This window comes from Lampetra planeri, chromosome 48 (assembly GCF_965212315.1).
Source record: "Lampetra planeri chromosome 48, kcLamPlan1.2.h2, whole genome shotgun sequence".
In the NCBI taxonomy this organism is placed as follows: domain Eukaryota; kingdom Metazoa; phylum Chordata; class Hyperoartia; order Petromyzontiformes; family Petromyzontidae; genus Lampetra; species Lampetra planeri.
This window is the reverse complement of record NC_136154.1, coordinates 4745322-4771080: the sequence shown is the minus strand read 5'-3', so window position 1 is coordinate 4771080 and position 25759 is coordinate 4745322. Positions and strand designations below refer to the sequence as shown.

At 47.9% G+C, this 25759-nt stretch overlaps 1 protein-coding gene across 2 annotated transcripts in view; it reads right to left on the bottom strand.

Annotated features, from left to right (window-relative positions):
- Positions 1–25759, bottom strand: part of LOC144733875 (receptor-type tyrosine-protein phosphatase beta-like) — a 122958-nt gene that overhangs the window by 83511 nt on the left and 13688 nt on the right. For both annotated transcript variants that reach the window (XM_078615882.1, XM_078615881.1), the window contains exons 3-4: positions 13908–13941; positions 9741–9989 (exon numbers count right to left, since the gene is read on the bottom strand). In XM_078615882.1, coding sequence (XP_078472008.1) covers positions 9741–9989; positions 13908–13941 — 283 coding nt within the window. The remainder of the gene's footprint in view (positions 1–9740; positions 9990–13907; positions 13942–25759) is intronic.

Genomic DNA, 25759 nt, shown 5'->3' with positions numbered 1-25759 from the left:
AGTTATGTTCTTTTGTTTGTATTATGACTGCAGGTATTGCGGTCTATGCAAACATGACTCCTTGTATAAAGGTGTCAGTTTTGTTGCCAGATAGAAGGGTAAAGAACCAATTATCATATTTTTACTGGCAAATGAGGTTCCCATAGTGTAGATGCTTGCCCCAAGCTCTCATACTCTGATGGTGCATTGTCTTTGAGTTGTGCGCCTTTTGGCGTCATCTGGTCCAACCCATATGAGACTAGGCTCTAAGGAAAGCTGTCTCGGGTGTGGATCAATCAACTTTAAGGACAGTGCACATTATCAGAGTTATGTTCTTTTGTTTGTATTATGACTGCAGGTATTGCGGTCTATGCAAACATGACTCCTTGTATAAAGGTGTCAGTTTTGTTGCCAGATAGAAGGGTAAAGAACCAATTAAACAAATACAAATACATCGGTAGGACATCTTCATTCATTGAAAATTCAGAACATCTTGTGAATGTGATTAAAGATATCAAACTTAACCTTAATTATATTCTGGTGAGTTTTGATATGATTTCTCTACTCACAAAGGTTGCAGTGAACGAGTCGCTTAAATTACTTGATACACTAGTAAAGAATACAGATTATTTGTTCTTTCGATAAAGTCACGTAGAAGGGAAATCATAAAATTAAACAATAAAATTCTCACGACGAAATTTAAAGAATAAAATTGAAATTTTAAGAATACAGGTTTACCAAAAGATATCCTGAAACTAGCTGATCATTGTTTAAATAACACTTACTTGTTATGAAGAGGTGATTTCTTTAAACAAAAGGAAGGCGCCGCAATGGGCTCTCCTTTATCTCCTGCTATAGCAAATCTGTTCATAGAAAACTTTGAAACAAGAGCACTTGCCTCGGGTACATTAACACCATGTTTTTGGTTTAGATATGTTGATGACACTTTGGTTGTCTGGCCACATGGTAAAGATGCACTTAATGATTTTCTAAATCATCTCAATGCACAAAACCTGGCCATCCAGTTCACCATGGAAATGGAGGTGAATAACAGACTCCCGTTCCTAGATATTTTGCTTGGAAATGGTCTAAATGGCAAAATAACTCAGCGTTTGCCGAAAGCAAACGCACACTGGTGCCTATCTGAATGCAGATCCACATCATCACCCAGCTCAGAAATCCTCTCTTTTCACGACACTCATACATCGGGCTAAAACAGTGTCAGATGGTGAAAGTCTAGTGAGAACGATTAAACATGGTAAAGCACTACGACAGAATAGCTACAATAATGCTCAAATTAACAGAGCATTGAATGCCAAACCACGAACGCAAAGCAACACTGCTGAAAGCGATCAGATTGTTCAAACAATTAAAATACCATATATCTCAGGAGTAACTGACAAATTAGCCCGTGTTTTGCAAAAGCAAAACATTAAAGAAAGATTTGGTACAGGACAGAACATTCAAAAACTGGTATCTGGCACTAAAGACGAATTGCCTAAATTACTAACAGAAGGTGTATATCGAATTAATTGTTTATGTGGCAGATGCTATATTGGTCAGACGAGACATAACATCAGCATAAGACTAGAAGAACACCAAAGAAACATTAAATTATCTCAAACACAACTGTCAGCAGTGGCAGAGCATGCTTGTCAACAAGGACACTCAATTGATTTTGATAACGTTGAAGTGCTGTGTAAAACTAATTATTATTGGCGAAGAGTAATTAGAGATTCCATTCAAATTGAGAGAAATACAGGTAACTGTAATCGCTCTGAAAGCTACAGGCTTAGTGCGGCCTGGAAGCGTATTATTAAATAAAATATATATTCCAATTACAATTCCTTATAAGGGAAACATACCAATGCATAACAATTGAATGATTAACAATCTATTATATAATTACAGTACCCTCCCCCTCTCTGCCGAAATCACTGCACCAGATTGAGTTAAAATATGACGTCACCCTGCTGATCTATTTAAGACCTGGAGCAAATGGAAGGCCTCACCATTCTGGCAAATAGCCCGATGATGCTGGATGTAATACCAGCGAAACGTCGTACTCAAAATTTTAAATGATGTTGATTAACTTTTCAACACACCGGTGGGCTAAAGTAGTGAACTATTTGTCCTTTGTAAACGTAACACATTTTTTGCTGTTTGGCCATGTGAGGTGGTAGAGGGTTATGACACATTTATAAATAACGCGATCGAACCCAAAAACTGTATTATGAATAATATTGGTCGCGAAAACATAAGTGTTAAACTAATAATAAGATCAGTTTAACACGTAGGCTTTCGCGACCAATATTGTTCATAATCAACGATTTTTTGGGTTTAGATCGCGTTATTTATAAATGTGTCGTAACCCTCCACCACCCGACACGGCCAATCAGTAAAAAAATGTCACGTTGACAAAAGACAAATAGTTCACTGCTTTAGCCCACCGGTGTGTTGAAGCGTGAAACCACAACTCAAATTGTAAATGTTGTGGTTTCACGCTTCAACACACCGGTGGGCTAAAGCAGTGAACTATTTGTCTTTTGTCAACGTGACACTTTTTTTACTGATTGGCCGTGTCGGGTGGTGGAGGGTTACGACACATTTATAAATAACGCGATCTAAACCCAAAAAATTGTTGATTATGAATAATAATAAGATGGCGCTGGTCTCGTGGTCGGTTAGTTTATTATTATGATTACAAGTGTAGTGGCATGACACGTGCAGGGTTTGCAAACAGCAGTTGCATTCATGTATGGGGTGGCAAACAGTGATTTCAGGTCAGGACGAGCAGGTGCAAGCCTGAGGCCTGGGTGACAGCAGACAGACGCCAGCAATTAGGGAAAGGGGCAGTGATTGGCTGGCTGCAAATGGAAACATGGAGTGGGTGCCAAGAAGGTGAGAGATAGAGGCGATAAGGGGGGGGGAGCACGTGCAGGAGACGCCGGAAGGACGCCGGCTTAACGAGGGCCACCTGAGGACACTTATTAAGGAGGGGGATATAAGATGATGTGTGAAGCAACGGGAGTTGAGGGGAGATGAAGAAGTCAATACAAGAGAAGTCCAGGACCTCGCCCTCCACACCTCTTCCTCTACACACCTCGTCCTCTACACCGGTGTTGGCTGAACCCCCGCTGGGGGCATGGAGGTGTGGGTGTAGTAACAGGGTAGCGGGGGAGAAGCTAGCAGAATCCTTAGTGTGAGCGTAATTAGCTAGCGAAGTATACATTAAGAGGCTAGCGGAGGACTGGCTAGAGGAGCCAGAGAGAGAGAGAGCATCCGTGACAGGCTAGCAGAGTGCTGAGTAAACAAGTGTAATGTGAGGTTACACCTGGATGATTATTTGGTTACACCTGGATGATAATGATGGACTCTGCCGGCCTCAGCCCACAACCAATGGGGAGTCGAGTCAGGGGCTTGGCCCGGATGTAATGCGAAGGTTCCACCTGGAGGATGATGATTGGCTCTGCTGGCTTCAACCCGCAACCAATGGGGAGTCGAGTTAGGGGCGTGGCCCTGGGGCTGGGCTCTGGAAAGTTCCAGGGATGTGGCTGAGGATTGGCTGCGGGCATCACGTGGTCAGAGCTTGGAGGAACGAAGGTGGAAGCCACGCTGGTGCCGTGGTCCGGAGCCTGCCACGTGGCGGGCCGCGGCAGTCTCTCTCTCTCCCTCAGGGTGGTGTATAGTAATACAGTATATAATTTAATGTTGGGTTTATCTATGGCAGTATATAGTACGGGGTAGACCCGTGTGATGTAAGAGAATAAAGTTTAGCTGGAAGCATATTATATTTTTGCGACATAGAATTGTAATGTATTACTTATTGTAAGTAGCTCGGCTTATTGGAGAGTATATTTAGTATACTGATGATACTATGCAGTTTATATCTTAGTTGTTTACGTGGTGGTTTAGTTACTGTAGCTACATACGATTAACATTCTTTCCTTTATTAATGCTTCCCCCTATCTCCTCCCTTTGATGCTGCTAATCCTGCATAATACACGGGCAAAACATTACTTTAAACCCCCCGCCAAACCTCCTACGCATTTCACAATTAGTACTAATCGCATATCTGCATTTCCCATACATATGCTAAAATTGCTCTTGATATGCAAATTATTTGTCAAGGCGCTCTTCCTCCTCCCTCCCAGCTTAAATAGATGCTCCAAGCCTGGGGTGTGTCATTCAGACTCTGTCTTCTCTACAGACCTGTTCTTCACCTGAGGACGGCTGCTTGCGTTGTGGCCGAAACGTCGTGAGAATTATTTTATTATGTTCTATTTTTATTATTTTATTATTTCTATTCTACGTGACTTTACCGAAAGAACCAAGAAAATGATTTATATAATTTACATATTTATCTAATTTGATATCAAATATGATTTTTTTTTATTCATTATATAAGTACGCATTGTTTAGATTATGCAGTATTATTAGGGACTAGGAATTTAGGATGCACTAACATTTTGGGCTGATGTTTAATGTTAGATATTTAAATGCTTTTTTTTGTTTAATGTGTGTTTAAGTATGTATATTAAATGTTATTAGATACGATAAACAGCTGTTATAATAATTTAGATTTAGGCTGATCCCGAGCTGAGCAATTCAGCTGTGGTATTGTAATGTGGAGGGTGTTTCTGGTCACTTTTGCAGATACTCAATAGCCCTTCTGAGGAACACATTGAAATATAGTGTAGCCGTTTCGCAAACCCCTGGTGCTCAGTTGTGGAGTCACCCACTTTTCCAGAGGACAACACAATGCAGGGCACCTGCTCATCGTCTACGAACTTTATTATTTTTATTGTCTATTTATCTGACTTGGGAAGACTGACTATAGTTGCTGGTGAGTAATAATTTACAGCCCTGCAAATTCACCGGTAGATGAAAGACTCCTCATGCCTTATTGCTCATGGGGGTTGCTTGACCAAACTTCACCACCACAGTCAGTTTGAGCAAGTGATGTGTACCTAGGATTGGCATTGACGTTGGCTATGGCTGGAATTACACTCAGATCACTGGGTTCATAACACAGTGGTCAAACCATTGCAACACTGCCTTACTAAAGTTTAAACATCTGGTTATGATCATAATCAACGATTTTTTTGGGTTTAGATCGCGTTATTTATAAATGTGTCATAACCTTCCACCACCCGACACGGCCAATCAGTAAAAAAGTGTCACGTTGACAAAAGACAAATAGTTCACTGCTTTAGCCCACCGGTGTGTTGAAGCGTGAAACCACAACATTTACAATTTGAGTACGACGTTTCGCTGGTAATTGCATCCAGCATCATCGGGCAATTCGCCAGAACAATATTGGTCGCGAAAGCCTACGTGTTAATCTGGTTATGACATATAAATAAAAAATACCGGATTTAATTTAGTGTGTCATTCTCCCACACCTCTGATTAGATGGTTGGCTATATACTGCGCGGAAGAAGTTCAACCTACAAACAGCTCGTACTATGGGAGTAATGTTTAGATGTTTAGTTACCGGTCCTGCCCAACATTGCCCTATTTATGTTTTATTTTATGTTACCAGGTAAGCCCCACTGAGTAAAATATCTCTTTAAGAAGCGACCTGTCCACACATTTCAACAAAGCGGCTTAACGCGTGGAAATTTATAGCAGCCAAATACTCTAAATGCATGTTTCTAAATGTGGAGGGGAAAACTGGAGGACCCGGAGAAAAACCCATGCAACCGTGTGGTGAACATGCAAACTCCAAATAGGTGTCAGGGTCTGGATCGAACCTACAACCTCCCATATACCAGACAAGGTAGTTAACATGTCGCCACCGTGGATGCCATGGTAGCCAGGAAAGGCAACAAATTACTGACATAATCTGACAATTCAGCTTCCTGTATCGATTTGTTTGTAAATGATTTCTATTGATCCTACCACATGGGGGTTGTACAACTTCTGCGACAGGCGAGTGGTGCATGGGAGGATAGGCGGCTCGGGCAGACAACCAACGCAGACGTATAGGATGTATCTTTATATGGTACGTGCGTCAGATCTATTTTCTTAGGGGAAGGAAGGGGGAAAGAGGGGGATGGGGTGGAGTTAGTCTTATTTCAAGTCCAATAAAATAAACTCAGGGTCTCTGGAGTGATATTCACGAGGGGGCCCCAGATCTGGGTAAACTCCACTTCCCTATTCTTCAGTTTCAGACTCAGGTGTTCTAAAGCTGCTCGGGTGAATAGAGAGTTATTCCAGAGGGTGAATGAGTGCGCCCCATGATTCTTCCAGGAGCTCAGGATAGTCTTTCTAACCGAAATTTTACATTATTGAAGAAGGGTGTGTTGGTGCCTTGTGATACCTTGGGGTTAAAGGCCCAGGAGGGAGGATTAGATGCTAGGTAGTATCTTGGTGCCAGACATAAATTGTACAGATCGGTTATTTAATAATAAAATATCCTGATCGTGGGACTGTCCCAGAAGATGTGGATGTACATTTGGATGGTGTTCAGGGGGCACCTAGGGTAGTCTAGGGATATGGTCTTGTAGAATTTATCTCTTCGTTGGTTAGTGAGATATGTGCCATGAAGGAACTTAAATTTTATATAGTTCTGAGAGGGAGGGATCTTAGACCTTGCTGAGGGTTGTGACAAATTTGTTTCCAAGACTCTGATGGGATTGGGTGGACCAACACCTCTTCTCAAAGCGCCCTGGTCTTTGGTCTCACCCCGGTAGGGTCTGGGAGTAGAAGTTGGTATGCCTCAGATATTTTATAGTGGGCCCTTTACTCTGTCAACCATAACTATATCGGGGAGGGGATCTTTTGAAGGTCAACTTCCCTTGCCTTGTTAATAGAGTCCCTGATCTGGAGAAATTGGGGAAAATGTCACTATTAGGGATGTCATATTGCTTTTTAATGTTTGGAGAGTGTCCGCCACCACTAAGTAAGAAGAGAGATTACCCACCCTCCTGATTCCCGCTCTTTTCCAAGCCGACCAGCTGACCAACTTATCCGCAATTCTGATGGATGGATTATCCCACATAGTGGAGTTGCTAGAGGCCAAAGGCGAAAGGGATCGATCTATTTCTCAGGATCCAGAGGGTTGTGTTGACCGAGGATAGTGGTTTAAACTCCGAAGTCTTATCTCTAGGGTGCGAGTGGACTATTCCCTCAAGGCTCCAGGGGAAGATGGAGCCCTGTCTGTTCTTGTTGAGCCAATGCTTGACCGTAAGGAGGCCTCCAAATAAGTAGTACATAACAAAATCAGGTAGCACCAGCCCACCGCATTTCTTACTCTGAGTTAAGGTATGCTTATCAGTCCTGGCCACCTTGTGGCCCCATATAAAGGAGGATACGAGGAAGCCAAGCTTACTTAAGAATTTGAGGTACCTTTGTCGGGATCATCCTGAGATTGTAGAGGGCCTTTGAAATGGCATCCCAGACCACCAGGGGGGAGGTAGAGGGGGATTATCTCTAATTATTTTTTTATGGATCTGGTGTCCTTGGACCATATACTATGGCATTCTTCAGTGGGGTCCAGAATAAACTGCGTAAGAACAGTGCAATGGTCAAACAGCTGTTGGTCAAGTATCATTGCTTTTGAGACTGAAGGGAGAAGGGTCTTGGAGATTAAGAAGTAATTTATTCTAGACAGGGTTATGTGGGCCCGAGATTCATAAGTATATTCCATTTTCAGGGATTAAGGGTCCGTCAGGGGTCAATGAGGTGGTAGATATCAATTATTTCCCTGGTAAGCAGTCATGATGATGCTACGCCATCCCTCTTGGGGAAGTTAGACTTCTCCAGGGCTGGGCCATACGTGATATCCCAGTCCCCTCCCACAGTTATCTCATGCTCTCTCTACTCTACCAGTGCTGCTATTGAGGAGATGGTCCTAGAGTTGACAGGGGCTAGATTGTAAAATTTCAGCAAGGTAAGATCCCTCCAAGTAAAGGAACCATCAACTAGGCAGGTTGGGGGGAGGGAGCTGTGGGGGGCAGGGGGTGGCGGGAGTGTGGGGGGGCATGGGCGGCAATGCAAATTAATCGAAATGACCGAGCCGACTGATGAGGTTACAATCCCATACCATAAATGCAAACCCCCTTGCATTCCCCTGATGCGTGGGGTAAGAGAGATGGTGATATGGGGGGGGGGAGGTTGGTGAATATCACGTTGGTCCCAATGATCCAGCAAGGCCGCTGGGATGACAGCTCCGATGTCGAGGTCTCGGGCAACAGAGTGAGAAGTGCAGAGGAAGGAGAACAAACTAAACACTAAAATAAGTTCTAAATAAATTAGTTTTCAATCTAGATTATTTAAAAGTGCATACAATTGCAGGCACCCACGCCCTCGTGTGTCATGCTGGCCTTCATTTGTGCTACTTCTCGCTAACAGCACTCTTCCCAACAGGCCGTTCAGGCTATACGAGGGCGTCTTTGTCTTTGGTGATGAATTAGCGCCATCCCACAGTCTCGACCTACATGCCTCACTACATGGAACCCACAGCCCTCATTACCACCTCTTCCCACTTTCATCTGCCTGGTGGTGTCACTCGATGACGATTGGAGGACTTCTGTGGTGCTACGGCCGCGGAGCAACTCTGCAAGCCCCGCGACTCGCCCTGCCCCCCACACTGAGCACACACACGCAGCGCACACACGTAGTGTCCTGGCGGGGGGGGTTGCCTGACACAACGGGTTTTAATCCGAACGATGCCTAGGAGGAAAGTCCCACGGTTTCCCGGTGCCAGGAGATTGGCAAACCCTTGCAGTGCAGGTCACATTGCGGTGCCCCTGAGTTGACATTACATTGTATAGGCGCAAAACAAGGGTCACTGGGCCAGCCGCAATGAGTCATGCACGACATTGGGAGGGGCGGGGGTGGAATATTAAGTGAGCAGAGCAGACCATGAGGTCAGGGAATCGCAGCACCACGACCTCCCCTGGCCCCAGACCGAATATACACTAGCAGGGTGTGCATTCATCAGCCGAACGTCCTTCCAGATTAACCATGATGAGTCAGAAATTAATGAGTACAGATGAATAGACAATAGGTTGCAGAAGTAACTATCGCAGTACTCCATGTAAGGGAAGAAAAACGAGCGATAATCACAGGTAGGCGCACGATTGGCCACAAGGGATAAGGTGCCGTCCATAAATGACGTCACGCGATTTTGGACGATTTTTGAACCTCCCCCCCCCCTTCGTCACACGGCGTCACAAAAAGTCAGACCCCCCTCAAATATGACGTCACAAAGCTCTGCTCGCAGAATATTCCCTCTTGGCAGTGCGAGGTTTGTGCCGACAATAAAAGTTGGCACAGCATAGGTGTGGTGTCTTTGATTAGTATAGAGCGTAGGCGTGGTGACTGTGGTGTGTGCCGGTGTGTGGGTTAACTCCGTGCGGCAGTGAGGCAGCAGTACAGCTATGTCCCTCAGAGAGGGTGCTAGCGTGGGGAGCCCGATTACTCGGTCGGTGGGGGCCTGGCAGGAGCCGACCGACGCAGTGGAGAAGGGAGCGGAATGGGCGGACGTCGCGCCCCACCTGCCTAACGAGGGCGGTGGGTGGACGTCGGGCCCCACACTTCAAAGGGTCACTCGATTACTAAATGCCATTGATGGTAATTTTTTTTTCATATAAATAGCAACCAGCACGTCCTTGGTACGTCACCATGTATCTATACCCCCAACCCTGTCTGCTAAGCCAGGCAGGAAGTCAGCCAGATCAAAACTTTTTAAATACAAATTGTAATGAACAAAAATACTCCATTGTGTTTCCATCTCACAGCAGGTCACTCACATGTGCTGTCGTACACGGTGCCAGAGACGTAGCTTCCGCCAGTGCAGTTGACAGTTACGCTGATGCTGTAGTATCTGCCCGGCACCAGCCCCGTGAATGTGAAGTTGGAGGCACTCCCATAGACGGTGAAGGACGAGATAGAGAATGTGACCCAGTCGCTCAATTCTAAGACGTAGCTGGTGGCGTCCATGCTGACCTCAGTCCATGTGACTGTGATCGTTGTATCACTCCTGGCACTCACCTGCACTCCTTCAGTTATAATCAATCCACACGTATATTAATAAACACAGTAATAACACGAATAAATAACAATCTTTCGTCAGTTCTCCGCTGCTCAAAGACCACCCATGCCATGTCGATCATAGGCTTCTGAAAAAGAGCTCAATAGGTCATCGGATTCCACCAGTATAAATAAATATTATTATGATTCTGGATTGGTGAAAGGGGTAGGAGAGAGAGCTCGGAAGGGGAAGCTTCGACAGAAACAGTTCAGATATTACTGTCAAACGGATGTTATCCATGGTCAAAATTGTTATTCGGATCGCCCGGTTCATAGCCCAGTGCACTAACCACTATGCCATCTCTGCCCTCTTTCATGTCAAGGAGATGTAGGAAAACAAACTCAATATAACCAATTTTCTCACAACGGTTCACAGCTTTAGTTTGAACTCTAGGACCATCCTTGCCACTCTCCCCCAACCCACGTCCGCCCCCACATTCACCCTGGCTCCCCCCCCCAGCTATATAAACCCTCGTCACAGCCATCTCTTAGGCATACTTCAGCAATTGTTTTTCGCTGTGATTGTCCCCACATCAGGACGGACGCTTGTGTTGCACCTGAAACGTCGTGATTTAATTTAATTATTTTCATTCATTTTTTTATTTTATTTTCACCTACGTGACTTTACCGAAAGACCAAAGAGTATGAATAGGCTCTGCTAGTCCCTAACAGCACTTGGCCCCAATAGTTTGTTAAGCCTATACAGGGACTCTTTGTCTCTGCGACTATGTGAACATCTCCTTGTCTCTCTCCTTGTCTCTGTGTCAGTGGCATAGTAGCTACATCATTAGCTCAGGGGGTACAGAAATGGGTCAGGTGGGGCCCCCAATATTGTGATTTGTCTCTTCGCAGGGTGGAACATAGAGGCTGCTCTATATCGTGGCTCCTATTGCCCTAACCACATCGTCATTACGCTCACGCCGTCTCAGTGGCGTAGTAGATATATTATCAGTGCTGTAGTAACTGCATTATCAGCGGCGCAGTAGGTTAATTATCAGTGGTGTTGCAGCTACATTATCAGTGGCATAGTTACTACATTATACTATTTAACACAATTTTTTTGTTCCTGGGTAGTAAGTGTTATTTCGTTATGCCTCAAAAGTATAGAAAATAGCTATTATTCCCAACAAACTTTGCTTTGTGAATCAACATATGAATAAAAATTAATATGTATTTATGCTAAAGTAATACAGAAATTACTACAAAAGATTTAGAAGTGAGTAGTTTTTCGAGATTTACGAATATATTGTAAATCACTTTCACGAATTAGCCCCCAAATGTAGTCTACCATTATGTGTTCGTTATACTGTCCTTGGTAGTGGCGTTCAAAGTCCAGTATATCCTGGTGGAAGCACTCGCCTTACTCCTCCAAGTACACTCCCATGTTCTCCTTGAATTTTTCAAGATGAGCATCAAGGATATTGACTTTGAGGGACATCCTACAGCCCATTGTGCCGTAGCCCTTCACCAGAGACTCAACCAGCTCCACATAGTTTTTGACATTTTGATTGCCAGGGAAGCCAAGAACCACTGCGACAAAGCTATTCCAATCCACTTTCTCCTTACTAGTGAGCTTCTTGGGGAATTCATTGCACTCCAGGATAGTTTTTATCTGTGGTCCGATGAAGACACCGGCTTTGACCTTTGCCTCAGACAGCTTCGGGAAGAAGTCTTGAAGGTACTTGAAGGCTGTCGACTCCTTATCTACAGCTCTGACAAATTGTTTCATAAGGCCCAATTTGATCTGCAGTGGTGGCATCAGCACCTTCCAGGGGTCCACCAGTGGCTCCCACTTGACGTTGTTCCTCCCCACAGAGAACTCGGTCTGCTGTGGCGAGTCCCGGCTGTGGTAGTGCGCCTTGGTGTCTCAATCTTTTGTAGTCATTTTTGTATTACTTTAGTATAAATACATGTATATTTTGATTCATATGTTGTTTTTCTGGCTTTATTTGAACTGAAAGACACACATTTGCCTGTATTCTCCTTGAAAATAGATGCATTTCAAAATATGACTGTACTGGTCACAAAAGCAAAGTTTGTGGGCAATAATAGCCATTTTCTGTACTTTTGAGAAATAAGCAATTAAAAATAACACTTACCCAGGAACAAAAAAATATTACACAGTGTTATCAGTGGCGTAGTAGCGTGACATCATCAGCTGTGGGGGTGTGGCAATCGGTCAGGTGGGGCCCCAATATTGCGATTTGTGTCTTAGCACAATGCTGCCACCCAGGCTATAATACATTGTGGCTACATTTGCCTAAACCACATCGTCATCAAGCTCATGGTCTCGAACATTCAACATCATAGGGGCGTACTCTTTGGTTCTTTCGGTAAAGGAACGTAGGTATAAAATAACATAAAATAAATCACGACATTTCGGGCGCAACACAAGCATCCGTCAAGAGGTGGGAAAGCATGGTCTGCTGCTGAGGCACACTGTTTTAGAAGGTTTTAAATGGGTGTAGCCCAAGAGTCATAAAGAAGTGGCCGGGGCTAGTGATGTTAATGTGATAAATTAGCATGTACCTGTAGAAAAGAAGGAAGGCGGCCTCCTCGACAAGGTCACGGAAGTGACTATGTTAATGTGAGAGATTAGCATGATGTTAATGTGAGAAATTAGCATGTAACTTTAGAAAAGAAGGAGAGCGGCCTCCTGGACGAGGGAGTGCAACCCAACGGGTGTAATCCAAAGGGCCTGTGAGTATGAGTGCAATCCAAAAGACATGTGAGCATGAGAGTGCAATCCAAAGGCATGAGAGTGCAATGCAATGGACATGTGAGCATGAGAGATCTAAGAGAGAGGCATAGAGCGAGAGACACAGAGAGTCGAAATAACAGCTGACATAGGCATGTGGATGGAAACATTACAGTCAGTTAAGACTTTACCTGGTTAATAATGTCCTTCCAACGATTGCTCAGTTTGTACCCATCCTCTAGGCGCACTCCGTTTTTGTAAAATGGTGCCACTACATCTCCGTAATGCATATTGTAGTACAGTTGACACGTATCTAATTAAATAAATATCCCTGTAACGGAGTTCTATGTGATTTTTTTTATTAAAATACATTTAACCGCATTTTACACTGTTGTTGAAAACAAATGTCATCGTGGTTGTCAAGGGGCCCCAACTCGTAGCGTTGGTCAACAATCGGGGCCAAAGCGCCCCCTGCCCTGACGATAGGAGGTGTTAACTACCGTGCCTGGTATTCAGTAGGTAGTGGGTTCCATCCCGACCCGAACGCCTGTATATTTGGAGTGTGTTTGTCTCTCTCCCCATAGTAGCGTGGATTTTTCAATCGGGCTTTCCGGGTTTTCCCTCCACATTTAGAATCAACATCATGCGTTGAAAGTATTTGGTTGCTGCTATACATATCCACGTGATGAAAAGCTACTTCGTTGAGATATAATTTGTGATATGCAGGGCACTTCTGATAAGAGCTATATAGCTCAATGGGCCTTATCTGGTAAAATAAATAAAAGTTTTTATTTTGTGGTTACACTACTGCTCTGTGTGTGTCCTATCTGTTTAGATCATCTAATTGGTTGTCCGTGTGTGTGCATGTGTGCGTCCTATCTAGTTGCCTTGCATCTTGTCTGTGTGTGTGTGTAGTCTATCTATTTGGCTCACATCTTGTCTCGGTGTGTGGCCGATCTCTTTTGCTTGCATCTTGTCACTGTGTGTCCTATCTGTTTGGCTCACATCCTGTCTGTGTGTGTGTCCTATTTGTTTGGCTTACATCTTGTCTGAGTGTGTCTCTCTTTGTATCTCTATCTGTAGGATCCTCCTTCTCCGCGTTTGCGTTTGTACCAACATTTTTTTTGTTGACCGTGAACACAGGAAATGATGAGGCTATGTTTTACAGAGCAATGGTTGAAGGGCTTACCTGATATCTGACAACCATTTGCAACTCTTGCGACCTAGGGCAACAAAAAACATCGCACGGTTTTTATTTACCATGCACCATTTCAACATCAGCTATATACTAACCAATACTGTCTTATTAATAATAAAGGTGGTTTTGGTTAGATTGCGCAGGCATAAATCTGTCGTTAACCAGCCAACACCTGACACATCTGTAATGCGGGCGAAAGCGACCTTCCGGATGTGACGTCACGAGGAGGCGGAGCCAGGTGACGTGGGTGAAAGGTTGGGGTCCTTAAGCGGGTAAACCGGAAAGAGAAGGCAGTCGGGGTGTGAATGGAAAGGTGTGGGGCCACGCGGGCGTACGAGCCGAGGGGGCACCGTCGGAGCGGGAGCCAACCCCGGGAACAGTAGGGAGCTACTGGGAGGTGTAAAGCTGCAGATAGAAATAGGCAGTAAGGCTGTGTGTGAGAGGCAGCGGTGTGGCTGCCAAGAGTTGCAGGAGCGACGAGGAGGCGAGACAGCACGAGGCTGTCAGAGCTGCGGAGTAGCAGAGAGGGTGGAGCTGCAGCGAGAACAGCCAAGGGGGCTGTGTGAGATAACAGCAGCGGAGCTGCTGTGGGGCTGCAAGAGCGACAAAGAACAGCAGCGGGGCTGCTGATGGTGACTGGAGTGACATCGGAGCCAGCACTGCGAGAACTGAACGAATAAGAGAGACAGCCGTGTGGGAATACAGTACGGACCGAACAAAGGACACTGAGCCAGAGATCGTGGTCGAGTCCTTTATTACACTGGTGTCAGAAGTGAAACGGCATGTCTAAGCAAGTAAGGAAGAAAATTCCTCCGGCGCCAGCATCGGCTTCTTCGTCCGACGACGACGAATTCCCTCCGACCACGGATTCTGCTGGGGTGGTGGAGGAGAGCCCTGCTGAGGCGAGCACGGGGACGGGCGTGGAAGATGTCGGCGCGATGGCGGGTCCGTCAACAACATCGGACGCTGATCAAAGATGGCAACAGGTGGCAGAACAACTGGAGACACTCAGGGACGTCCTGGCGCATCTATGTCACCTCGTTACGCCAAGGACGACGGCGGAAGGAGAAGGTGCTCCACGGGCCGCCACGTTGCCTGCCCTGCCGCCGCCATTAGCCACGCGGCAAGAAGACGCCATCTTGCGCGCTCCGCGGCGCCAAACCGCCATCTTGGCCACGCCGCGGGCCGACGCCATTTTGAATTTGCCTCCAGAACAACCATCATTGGAAGACGGCGTAAAGAGGAGTCGGAGTCGCCACCTTACTACAGTTAAGGAATTCTCTATCGGGGGCGATTGGAGCGCTTTCGCCTGCCGATTTTTGGCGGCGGTTCGTTCAGCAAGATGGACCGATGCGGAGGCTTTGGAAGTGTTGCCGACTCTACTGGACGACGAATCTGTTCGATTTTTCCGTTCCATAACGGCCGATAAGAAGAAGACTTTATGTGGAGTTTTTGAGGAAATGGCCGACGCCTATGAGCCACCTGACGACGCGCATCGGCGATTCGCTCAACGACAACGAGCACCCGAAGAATCGCCCGTGGCGTTCAGGGGTGCGGTGTTGGAGCTGGCCATGGCAGCATATCCTGAGACGCCACAGGATCTGCTCGAGCCTCTCATATTGGGAAAAATGCTGGAGCTGTCTCGGGATCTGGGGATCCCCATGCCTGTGTGTGGGCATGAGAAGCTCACGTCCAGGGCGGCAGCAAAGTGTCTGGATGCGCAGTTTAATCTCCGTCGCTGGAAGCAAGTGGCGGCATGGACGGGTGGGCCCGTCAAGGAAGGAGGCGCGATGGGGTGGGACCCCACAAAGGCGATCTATGTGCCGGATGAGCGGGGTCCTCGGGAGCTGACGGCCGCCTCCTCTCCATGGTCGGGACGCGGAAGGCCGGGGCCGCGCGCTACGCCATCGGAACGGGGCCGTCGGGATGCAAGACCTGCGCTTCGGCGCAACGATGCCGATTGCTTCCGCTGCGGCCGTAGGGGCCATTACGCCAAGGATTGCTGGGCCCGCTTCCCGGGTCCGCCGCAGCAGGAGGCCACAACACCGGACAAGCCGACCAAGGAACCTCCGAAACAGGCATGTCGGCACGCACCAGACACCCGGCAAGGCTTTACACCTCACCCACCACCTGTGTTGCGCGATCCTATTGTTGTTGTTAAAGAAAGGCCATCGACGGGGCCTTGTCGTTCAGTTACGCAGTGGCGCAAATTGGCACGGAGAGTTGTCGCGGCCGCTACGGGTTCGTCCACTGTACCGGGGTCTATACAAGGTGTGGACATGCGCATTTTGGTCGACTCGGGAGCGTCTGCGACTATTATATCGGATGTCATTTTCCATCTGTTGGGCATTCCGCCGGGGGCTGTGCGTCCGGTTTATGGGTCGTGCGTCGCTGCGAACGGGGGTAGTATGGGTATCGTGGGCCAGGTGGATGCTAAGATATCTATTGGGGATGTGTCGGCTTCGGGCGTTGTGTTAATATCGAGATCTTTGGCGGTTCCTTGCTTACTAGGCACGGATTTTTTGGCTAAGATGCCCATTTTGATTAAAATCAATGAAAATTGTATTGAATTGCCGGGGGGCCGTCGAATCTCGTTTCTGCCGTCGCCCTGGGGGCGACCTGCTTCGGCCGTACAGGTGCAGGCGCTGTCCGTCGCATCTGTGGACATCCCACCTGGTTCACAGATGCTTATACCCTTGCGGTATCGGAAGCCCCTGCCCAATCGCCTAGGAGCAGTAGGGGTCTTGTTGTCGCCATCCGCCACGATAACAACAGGGTTGGCGTTAGTTGGGGCACAGACCATCGTCCGGCCGGATCAATTACCGTTTTTACAGGTGCTTAATGCGGGGGTGGAAAACATCCATGTTCCGGCCGGTACGGTTGTGGCACATGCCACTACGGCGTTTGCGACGCACGATTGTCCGCATCGCCGAGGAGTGGTCGCTGGTGTTTCCGAGCCAAGGGGTTCGGATAATCGTTGGATCGCTACCTTATGTGACGAAAATTCTTCCCTGTCCGTGGGGCAACGTGATGCGCTGCGTAAATTGTTGCTGACGTATTCGGATGTGTTCAGCTCCGATGATTTGGATTTGGGACGCACATCGTTGCTTTCCCATCACATTGAGACGGGCGACGCTGCCCCTATTCGATTAAATTCGCATCGGATGAGTCCAGCGGAGCGAGAACACGTTCGGGGGGCGGTGGAAGACATGTTGGCTGCGGACATCATATCGCCATCTAACAGCCCATGGGGCGCTCCTGTGGTCTTGGTTAAGAAAAAGGATGGCAACTTGCGATTTTGTGTTGATTTCCGGAAATTGAATAAGATATCGGTGGCAGATGCGTATCCCCTGCCGCGTATGGACGACTCCCTTGACGCATTGTCGGGGGCTAAGTTCTTTTCCACACTGGACCTCTCTTCGGGATTTTGGCAGCTTCCCCTTGACGAGTCCTCACGGGAGAAAACCGCATTCCGTACGCCGCAGGGGTTATTTCAATTCAACTGCCTCCCGATGGGATTGAATGCGGCCCCTGCTACATTTCAAAGATTGATGGAGCTCGTTTTGACGGGGTTGCAGTGGGAGACGTGTCTTATATATTTGGACGATATTATTGTGTTCAGCCGCACATTTGAGGAACATTTAACGCGGCTGGAGACAGTGTTCACGAGGATGCGCTCTGCCAATTTGAAATTCAAACCAAAGAAATGCCACCTACTGCAACGGTCCGTCCGTTATTTGGGGCACATTGTGAGTGCAGAGGGGGTGTCCACGGATCCGGAAAAGACGGCGTGTGTCCGGGATTGGCCGACTCCGGCCTCCGTGGGGGATGTTCGGCGGTTTTTGGGATTTGCCTCGTATTACCGAAGATTTGTGCCGGGGTTTGCGACGATTGCGAGGCCCTTGCATCTCCTTACGGGTAAAGGACGGAAATTTGTTTGGGGAGAGCCGGAAGAGGCGGCCTTTCGGAGTCTGCGTGATCTATTGGCTACGGCCCCGACATTGGATTATCCCGATTTTGATCGCCCTTTCATTCTTGATACGGACGCGAGTGACACAGGTATTGGGGCGGTATTATCACAGTCTAAAGGGGGCGTAGAGCGCGTCGTGGCGTATGGTAGCCGAGTCTTGTCGCCTGCGGAAACACGCTACTGTGTCACTCGTAGAGAACTTTTGGCGGTTGTTTTTTTCCTACGGCAATTTCGACCGTACCTTTACGGTCGTTCTTTTATTGTGCGTACGGATCATGCGGCCTTGCAATATGCACTTAAAATGGACCAGCCATCGGGACAGTGGGCACGTTGGTTGGACACGCTGCAGGAATTTTCCTTCCAAATTCAACATCGGAAGGGAGTGCGCCATGCGAACGCTGACGCACTTTCCAGATTACCAGGGCGCGCCCCTTGTAAATGTACGTCGGGGACGCATAGGTGTTCGCCGATTTTAAACCCCCCTCAGCCGCTTACGTTGGCCGTCGAGAAGTCGGATACTCCGATGGAACCCGGACCGACTGACGGGGTTTTAAATCTGCCGCGGTCTGTCTGGATTCGGGAACAGATGATGGACGAGTCGTTGTTGTCCATGCAGAAGCGGTCTATGAGGGACAATGGGAGTCTGAGTTCGGCTGTGGGGCCGCGAACCGCTCTCCGAGATGGTCTGCTTATGTGGCAAGAAAGGTTCCAGGAAAGCTGGCGTGTGGTGGTACCAACGTCCTTGCGATTTGAGTTGATTAGAACTCTCCATTGTGACACACTATTGCATTTAGGGGTGCAGAAGACTTTGTTGACGTTACAACGTCATTATTTTTGGCACGGCATGGCGACAGATGTCGTAGGGCACGTGCGGGCGTGCCCTGAATGCGCCCGGCGTAAGCCGCCTAAACATCCTTACGTGCCACCTCTCCAGTCGATTCAGGTGTCTAGAGTCAATGAATTGGTGGCACTGGACATATTGGGACCCTTCCCACCATCGGCGAGGGGAAATAAATATTTGCTGGTAGGGGTTGAGTATCTCTCCCGTTGGCCGATGGCCTGGCCGTTGCCCAATCAGTCGGCCGCGGCCATCACCGACGCATTTTTGTTTGGGTACATTATGGACAAGGGGGCGCCTGAGAGACTCCTCACGGACCAGGGCCGAAATTTCTCTTCTAAATTATTGGCTGAAGTGTGCGCGGGCCTTGGGACTAAGAAAATACGGACATCCCCATACCATCCGCAGACGGATGGTATGGTTGAGCGGCTGAACAGGACATTGTCTGCCATGCTTTGCCATACTGTGAGTGAACAGCAATCAGATTGGGATCTGCACATCCCCGGAGTGCTTTCGGCGTACAGGATGACGCCCCATGCGGCTACAGGGTATTCGCCGTTTTACCTTATGTATGGTCGGGAAAACGTGCCTCCGGTGGATGTGCAATTGGGTACTGGGGTGAAGGGACGTCGTAAACCACTCCCTGAATACATTCAGGACACGGTTCGCCGGGTTACGGAGGCGCGGGAAAACGCCCGCGTGGCTACGGCCAAAGCCCAGGCCCGGAACGAGCGGTATGCTCGGCGGTCTGAGGGGGAGTGCCCCTGGAAGGTTGGTGACCTGGCCTGGCTCCATTGTCCGCAGGTGCGGCCGGGGACCTCTCCTAAATTGCACAAACCTTGGCATGGTCCTGTGCGCCTCATTGAGGTTCCCAATCCACAGTCGGCGCGCGTTCAGATTGGGTCTCGCCGTTGGTTTGTTCATACGTCGCGGTTGAAACCATATGTTGCTCCCCTACGTGATGCGTCATCTCCCAATGTTGCCTTGCCGGGGTCTGTTGCTGCTGACTCTGACTCTTCCCCGCCGGCGTCCATTGATCTTGCTAGAGCGCCTGTCGTACCTGTTCCAGACAGGCCGACCGTGACACCGCGGGGGAGGAGTGGGCCTGTTCGGAGGGCGCCTGCCAGGGCTGCGGGACCTTCGAGCCCTGCAACCCTTCTGACCCCGCTGCAGGCGCATTCGCGGAACACGACCAAGACTGATTCGTCAGGGACACGAGACGTCGGTGGACTTCCAATCGCAGCAGGGGAATTACCCCCTGTCATTCCTCGTGTTCCATCGCGTCCCCGTTCTACAAGTGGGCCGCCGACCGTCCGGGACGGGCCGGCGACCCGCACTCGTTCCAAATCGCTTACGTTTCGTTGATTGTATGTTGTTATTGTTCTTGTTCTTGCCGTCGTATTTATCGCATGCTTTCGTACGTTCGTCGATGTTACTTGTGTTGTTGTTCTTGTTGTTATATTGCATGCTTAGTGTTCTTTGAGGGGGAAGGTCGGTTCACCGCATTACGCTTTGGTATTGTTCAGCCGAGGTCGGCTGGGTTTTTTCTATGGGGGAGGGTGGTGTAATGCGGGCGAAAGCGACCTTCCGGATGTGACGTCACGAGGAGGCGGAGCCAGGTGACGTGGGTGAAAGGTTGGGGTCCTTAAGCGGGTAAACCGGAAAGAGAAGGCAGTCGGGGTGTGAATGGAAAGGTGTGGGGCCACGCGGGCGTACGAGCCGAGGGGGCACCGTCGGAGCGGGAGCCAACCCCGGGAACAGTAGGGAGCTACTGGGATGTGTAAAGCTGCAGATAGAAATAGGCAGTAAGGCTGTGTGTGAGAGGCAGCGGTGTGGCTGCCAAGAGTCGCAGGAGCGACGAGGAGGCGAGACAGCACGAGGCTGTCAGAGCTGCGGAGTAGCAGAGAGGGTGGAGCTGCAGCGAGAACAGCCAAGGGGGCTGTGTGAGATAACAGCAGCGGAGCTGCTGTGGGGCTGCAAGAGCGACAAAGAACAGCAGCGGGGCTGCTGATGGTGACTGGAGTGACATCGGAGCCAGCACTGCGAGAACTGAACGAATAAGAGAGACAGCCGTGTGGGAATACAGTACGGACCGAATAAAGGACACTGAGCCAGAGATCGTGGTCGAGTCCTTTATTACACATCCACTATGTAAGGTTTACCAGAACAATTCTGGAAAAGTCGCCCAATGATGCTTGATGTAATTTGCGGCAAAACGTCGTATTCAAATTGTAATGTTGTGAGTTTACTATCCAACACACCAGTGTGCTTAAGTAGTAACTAAATGGCACGTTTTGTTTACGTGACAAACTTTACGAATCGGTTGTGTCTGGTGATGGTAGATTAATAACACATAATTCCGTGATCTACTCAAAAATAAACCATTTATTACGAACAATACTGTCCTTTCCATCAAATGTATTGTGATTGTTTGTCATCGACACCATGTCACAACACTAAGCATCTAATTAGGACTTCGCAGTCCAGTGCAACTCTTCGTGTCAAAAAGTAGCACACGGAACCGGATACTACCGTCATTCTTCCGATGTCCCTTCAAGCGATCTCTCTTTTACACAGCAGGGGGCAGCACTTACACCTGCTCTACAACAGAGCACCATTTTGTGTTTGGAGTAGTGTAGAATATGTCAGGTTTGGATCTGTCTAAGGCTGACTAATATGGTTTAAATGTTAGCCTTCCGGATCTGGTGGCAGACATTTGAGGCCAGGTTTATTCCAATTCTACAATGCATTTTATTTAATGTAATTTTTCTTAATGAGTGTGCTTTTGTTCTAGAAGGGCTAAGGAGTCTCTGAAGGTGGTGAGAGTCTTCGGAGGGGTAAGATTATTACCATGGATAGTGTGGTATTGTAGCGCAGTCTATGCGCACTGTTGAATATGTCTTTTCCAAAAATTAATATTAAGAGTGATATTGCCAATTTTTTACGTAATAGTTATTTTTTATTCCATTAGCCTGGATTTAGTTAGTAAAAAAAACGCAGTAATGGAGGGCTGTGAACTCCTCCCTCGAGACAACAAAGGCCAAAGGAGCAGCCCCCCCCCCCTGCCTCGCCCCAACACAAAAAATATATATCTGGAGGTTAATTGTATTGGCTTGGAAAAGTTGTAAAATTTGATTGACCACCACCTCATAGGAATATTTTCAACATCATGGGATTAAACGTTAACTTGATAGAATGTTGACGTCGCTCAGCAGGTTTTGAATACGACTAGTTGGATGTTTTGTTAACACCCACCAATTTCTACATGAGTGTCATGAGATCTGGGTTAGACATATAAACTTGATAACGAATTATGGAAGTTTTGTATTGAAGTAGTGAACCAAAGGATCATTCTGAAGATATATAATACGAATTATGTAAATTCTCCACGAACAAAATAATGTCAGTTTAAACCGTAGGCTTTCGTGACAAATATCATTCATAATAGAGGTTTTTGGGTTAGATAAAGTAAATATACAAAAGTGTCATTAAACCCGCCACCACCCGACACAGCCAGCGAGTAAGGGTTGTCACGTAAACAATGTCAATTCTTCACTATTACAGCACACCGGTGAGTTGGAGAGCCAAGCCACAACAATTGAAATCTGAGTACGACTTTTTGCCAGTAATTACAACTAGCTTCATCAGGCTACAGCCAGAATTGTGGAGAAGTCTTACTGTTATGTTCCTTATATAGAGGCGTAGATGTGTTGACCACGCAGCTGCGCTCTTGCACAATGTTGGGGGGGGGGTTACTGAGGCAAAGTACATTATGCATGTGCATTATGCGTGCCCTTCGAACTTGTCCTTCCTGTCTATTTTGGTTATTAAAATAGCCCTACCAACGGTAATCAATATTGAAGTTGGCTGCCCTTTGTAGGCATGCATTTAAATAATGTATTATTTGATGATTCGCTTCCATGCAGCAGGTGTGTACAGGATTAACTGCACGTGCGGTAAATGTTATGTTGAGCAAACAGGACGAATGATCAGCACGAGACGAAAAGAACATCAGAGAAATATTTAATTATCCCAAATGCAACTGTCAGCAGTAGCAGAACACGCGTGCCAACAAGGACACTCCATTGATTTTGATAATGTTGAAGTTTCATGCAAAACTAGCTACTACTGGCCAAGACTAATTAGAGAATCTATATAAATTAAAAGAAATTAAAATAACTTTCACCGTTCGGATAGCTACCACCTGCTTATACTTGGCTAATGCTACTGTGCAAGCGCTTGCGTGTCGGACGGTGAGGATTCCCCACAGCGTGCAAATGTTGGTTCCCCTATGGTTGCGGAAGTCGCTTGATCAGGGGGCGACAGCGGGAGGAATTCTCTTGGGTCCCGCTAATAAAGTCATTCGTGGTTTGGAATTGGTGAGGGCGCAGGTACTTAACGCAGGGTTAGACACGTCGGTTATCCAGGAAGGTACCTTGTTAGCTCATGCGTCGTCAGCGCTTCCTGGGGGAAGCATTGTGGGGAATGTGGGTGCCGCTTCAAATACGCGGCCGTGCAAGAAACCTGATGAGGGGTGGATGGAGAAGCTTTGTGCTGATGAAGCAGATTTGTCTGAGGTCCAGATGGGAAAGCTGCGAGCGCTTATTCGTGAATTTTCAGATGTTTTTAGTAAAAGCAATTTTGACATTGGACGCACAACGTTTTGAGTCATCACATTGATACGGGCGACACAGCTCCCATCCAGCAGAATCCCAACCGGCTGAGCCCTGCGAAAAAAGAACACGTTCGGCTGGCGGTTGATGAAATGTTAGCCGCAGACATTATTTAGCCATCCACCAGCCCATGGGGAGCACCGATTGTGCTCGTTAATAAACACAACGGTAGCTTGCGTTTTTGTGCATATTTTCGTAAGCAAAATAAGGTCTCTGTCGCTGATGCGTACCCTTTACCTCGAATGGATGACTCATTGGATGCCCTGGCCGGGGCATGGTTCTTTTCCACTTTTGGTCTCCTATCCGGGTTCTGGCAGTTGCCATTAGACGATGCCTCTAAGCCCAAGACAGCCTTTCGTACACCACAAGGGTTGTTTGAATAAAATCGGCTTCCAATGGGACTTCATTCCGTGCCAGGCACGTTCCAGCGATTAATGGAACTGGTCCTAGCCGGTCTCCAGTGGGACTCTTGATGTACCTAGATGATGTCATCAGTTTTAGCCGCACGTTTGAAGGACATCTGGAATGGCTACGCGCTGTCTTTCTCAAAATGCGTGCGGCCAACCTGAAATTTAAACCGCAGAAATGTCACGTCCTCCAAAAATCGGTTCGGTATCTTGGCTATATAGTCAGCTAATCGGTTATTGCAACTGACCCGGACAAAACCGCGTGTGTTAGAACTTGGTCGACCCCCACATCTGTGGGGGAGGTATGCAGTTTCATTGGATTCGCGTCCTATTACCATATTTTTGTCCCCGGGTTTGCTACCATCGCTAAGCATCTCCACGCCTTGACAGCTAAGGGTCATTTGTTGCACTCCAGGATGGCTTGGTGAACGCCCCTCCCATCTGCCACCCCGATTTTTTTTGCCGTTCGTCCTTGATACGGACGCTAATAACACCGGAATTGGAGCTGTTTGTCCCAAGTTGTCAATGGTGTCCGAGAGCGTTGTCGCATACGGCAGCAGGGTGCTGTCTCCAGCCGAACAACTGTATTGCGCAACGTGCCCAGAACTGTTAGACATTCTGTTTTTTGTGCTACAGTATCGTCCCTATTTGTATGGTAGGCACTTTCAAGTGCCCTCGGACCACCACTACAGTACGCATTGCGTGTTGACCAGCCATCTGGCCAACTTTCACGCTGGTTGGAGGTCCTCCAGGATTACTCCTTTAAGGTCACCTATCGCAAGGGCTCCCATCACACGAACGCTGACTCCCTGTCGCGCTTACCAATGAGCGGCGGGTGCGCCTGCTTTTCGGGCTCAGAGCGCTGTAAGCCAGTCGCCGAGCCCTCGTCCCCTCCCCTCACAGCATCGGCTGACGTGGTAACATCTGAGTTGGCTGAGGGCCCGGCGGCGTGTGATGCTGCCATTGGGCTGGACCATGCAGAGTGGGGGCGCCTCCAGGTGGAGGATGCTTCCCTGCTTAAATTGCGATGCTGTGTCAGAGACCCTGCGGGGGACGAGGATCGACAGGGCATCACCTCTGTCATTCTTAAGAGCGGATTGATCATGCATTGGGATGGAGGGTTGTGCCGATACAACATCGTGTTGCCCACTGACCTGTGGGGCAAGGTCATTTGGGCGGTGTACGAGCGCCTGTTGTGCCTAGGTGTGCATTAGATGCTGGCCACACTCAAGTTGGACTTCTGGTCTGGCATGGCCGAGGATGTCGCTAATTGGTTGAAGGGGTGTGTGCAGTGCCCGTGGCGGAAGCCGCCAGAAAAACCCTGTTGTCCACCATTACAATGCATTCGGGTTTCCCGCGTGAACGAATTAGTAGTGCTGGATATTCTTGGTCCGTTTCCCACTACCCCTCATGGGAATAATTACTTGCTGGTGGGAGTCGAGTATTTTTCAAGCTGGCCTGTGGCCTGGCCGATCCCTGAACCAGTCAGCGGCGATGATCACTGATGCATTCCTTAATGGCTATGTGATGGATAAGGGTGCTCCCGAACGTCTTCTGACTGATAAGGGCAAAAAGTTTTCCTCAAAAATGTTGTGGGAGGTGTGCGATTTGTTATGAGCTAAGAAGGTACGCACGTTACCGTGCGTAAATAGGACTCTGACGTCCATGTTGAGCCACCAGGTCAGCGAGTCCCAACTCGACTGGGATTTGCACATCCCCGGAGTCCTAACTGCATATAGGATGGCCCCTCATGCATCCACCGGCTACTCACCGTTTTTTTAATGTACGGAAGAGAACACGACTCCCCGATTGACATTCAATTGCAAGCCGCGCCCAGCAAGGCTAAATCCAAAATGTATGTGCTTCACCCTTCAGAAGCTTTCCAAAGTGCGGGAAGCCTCTAGGGTACATTCTGATTTGTGCCAATTGGCCAATGAACGGCTGAAGGGTTCCCG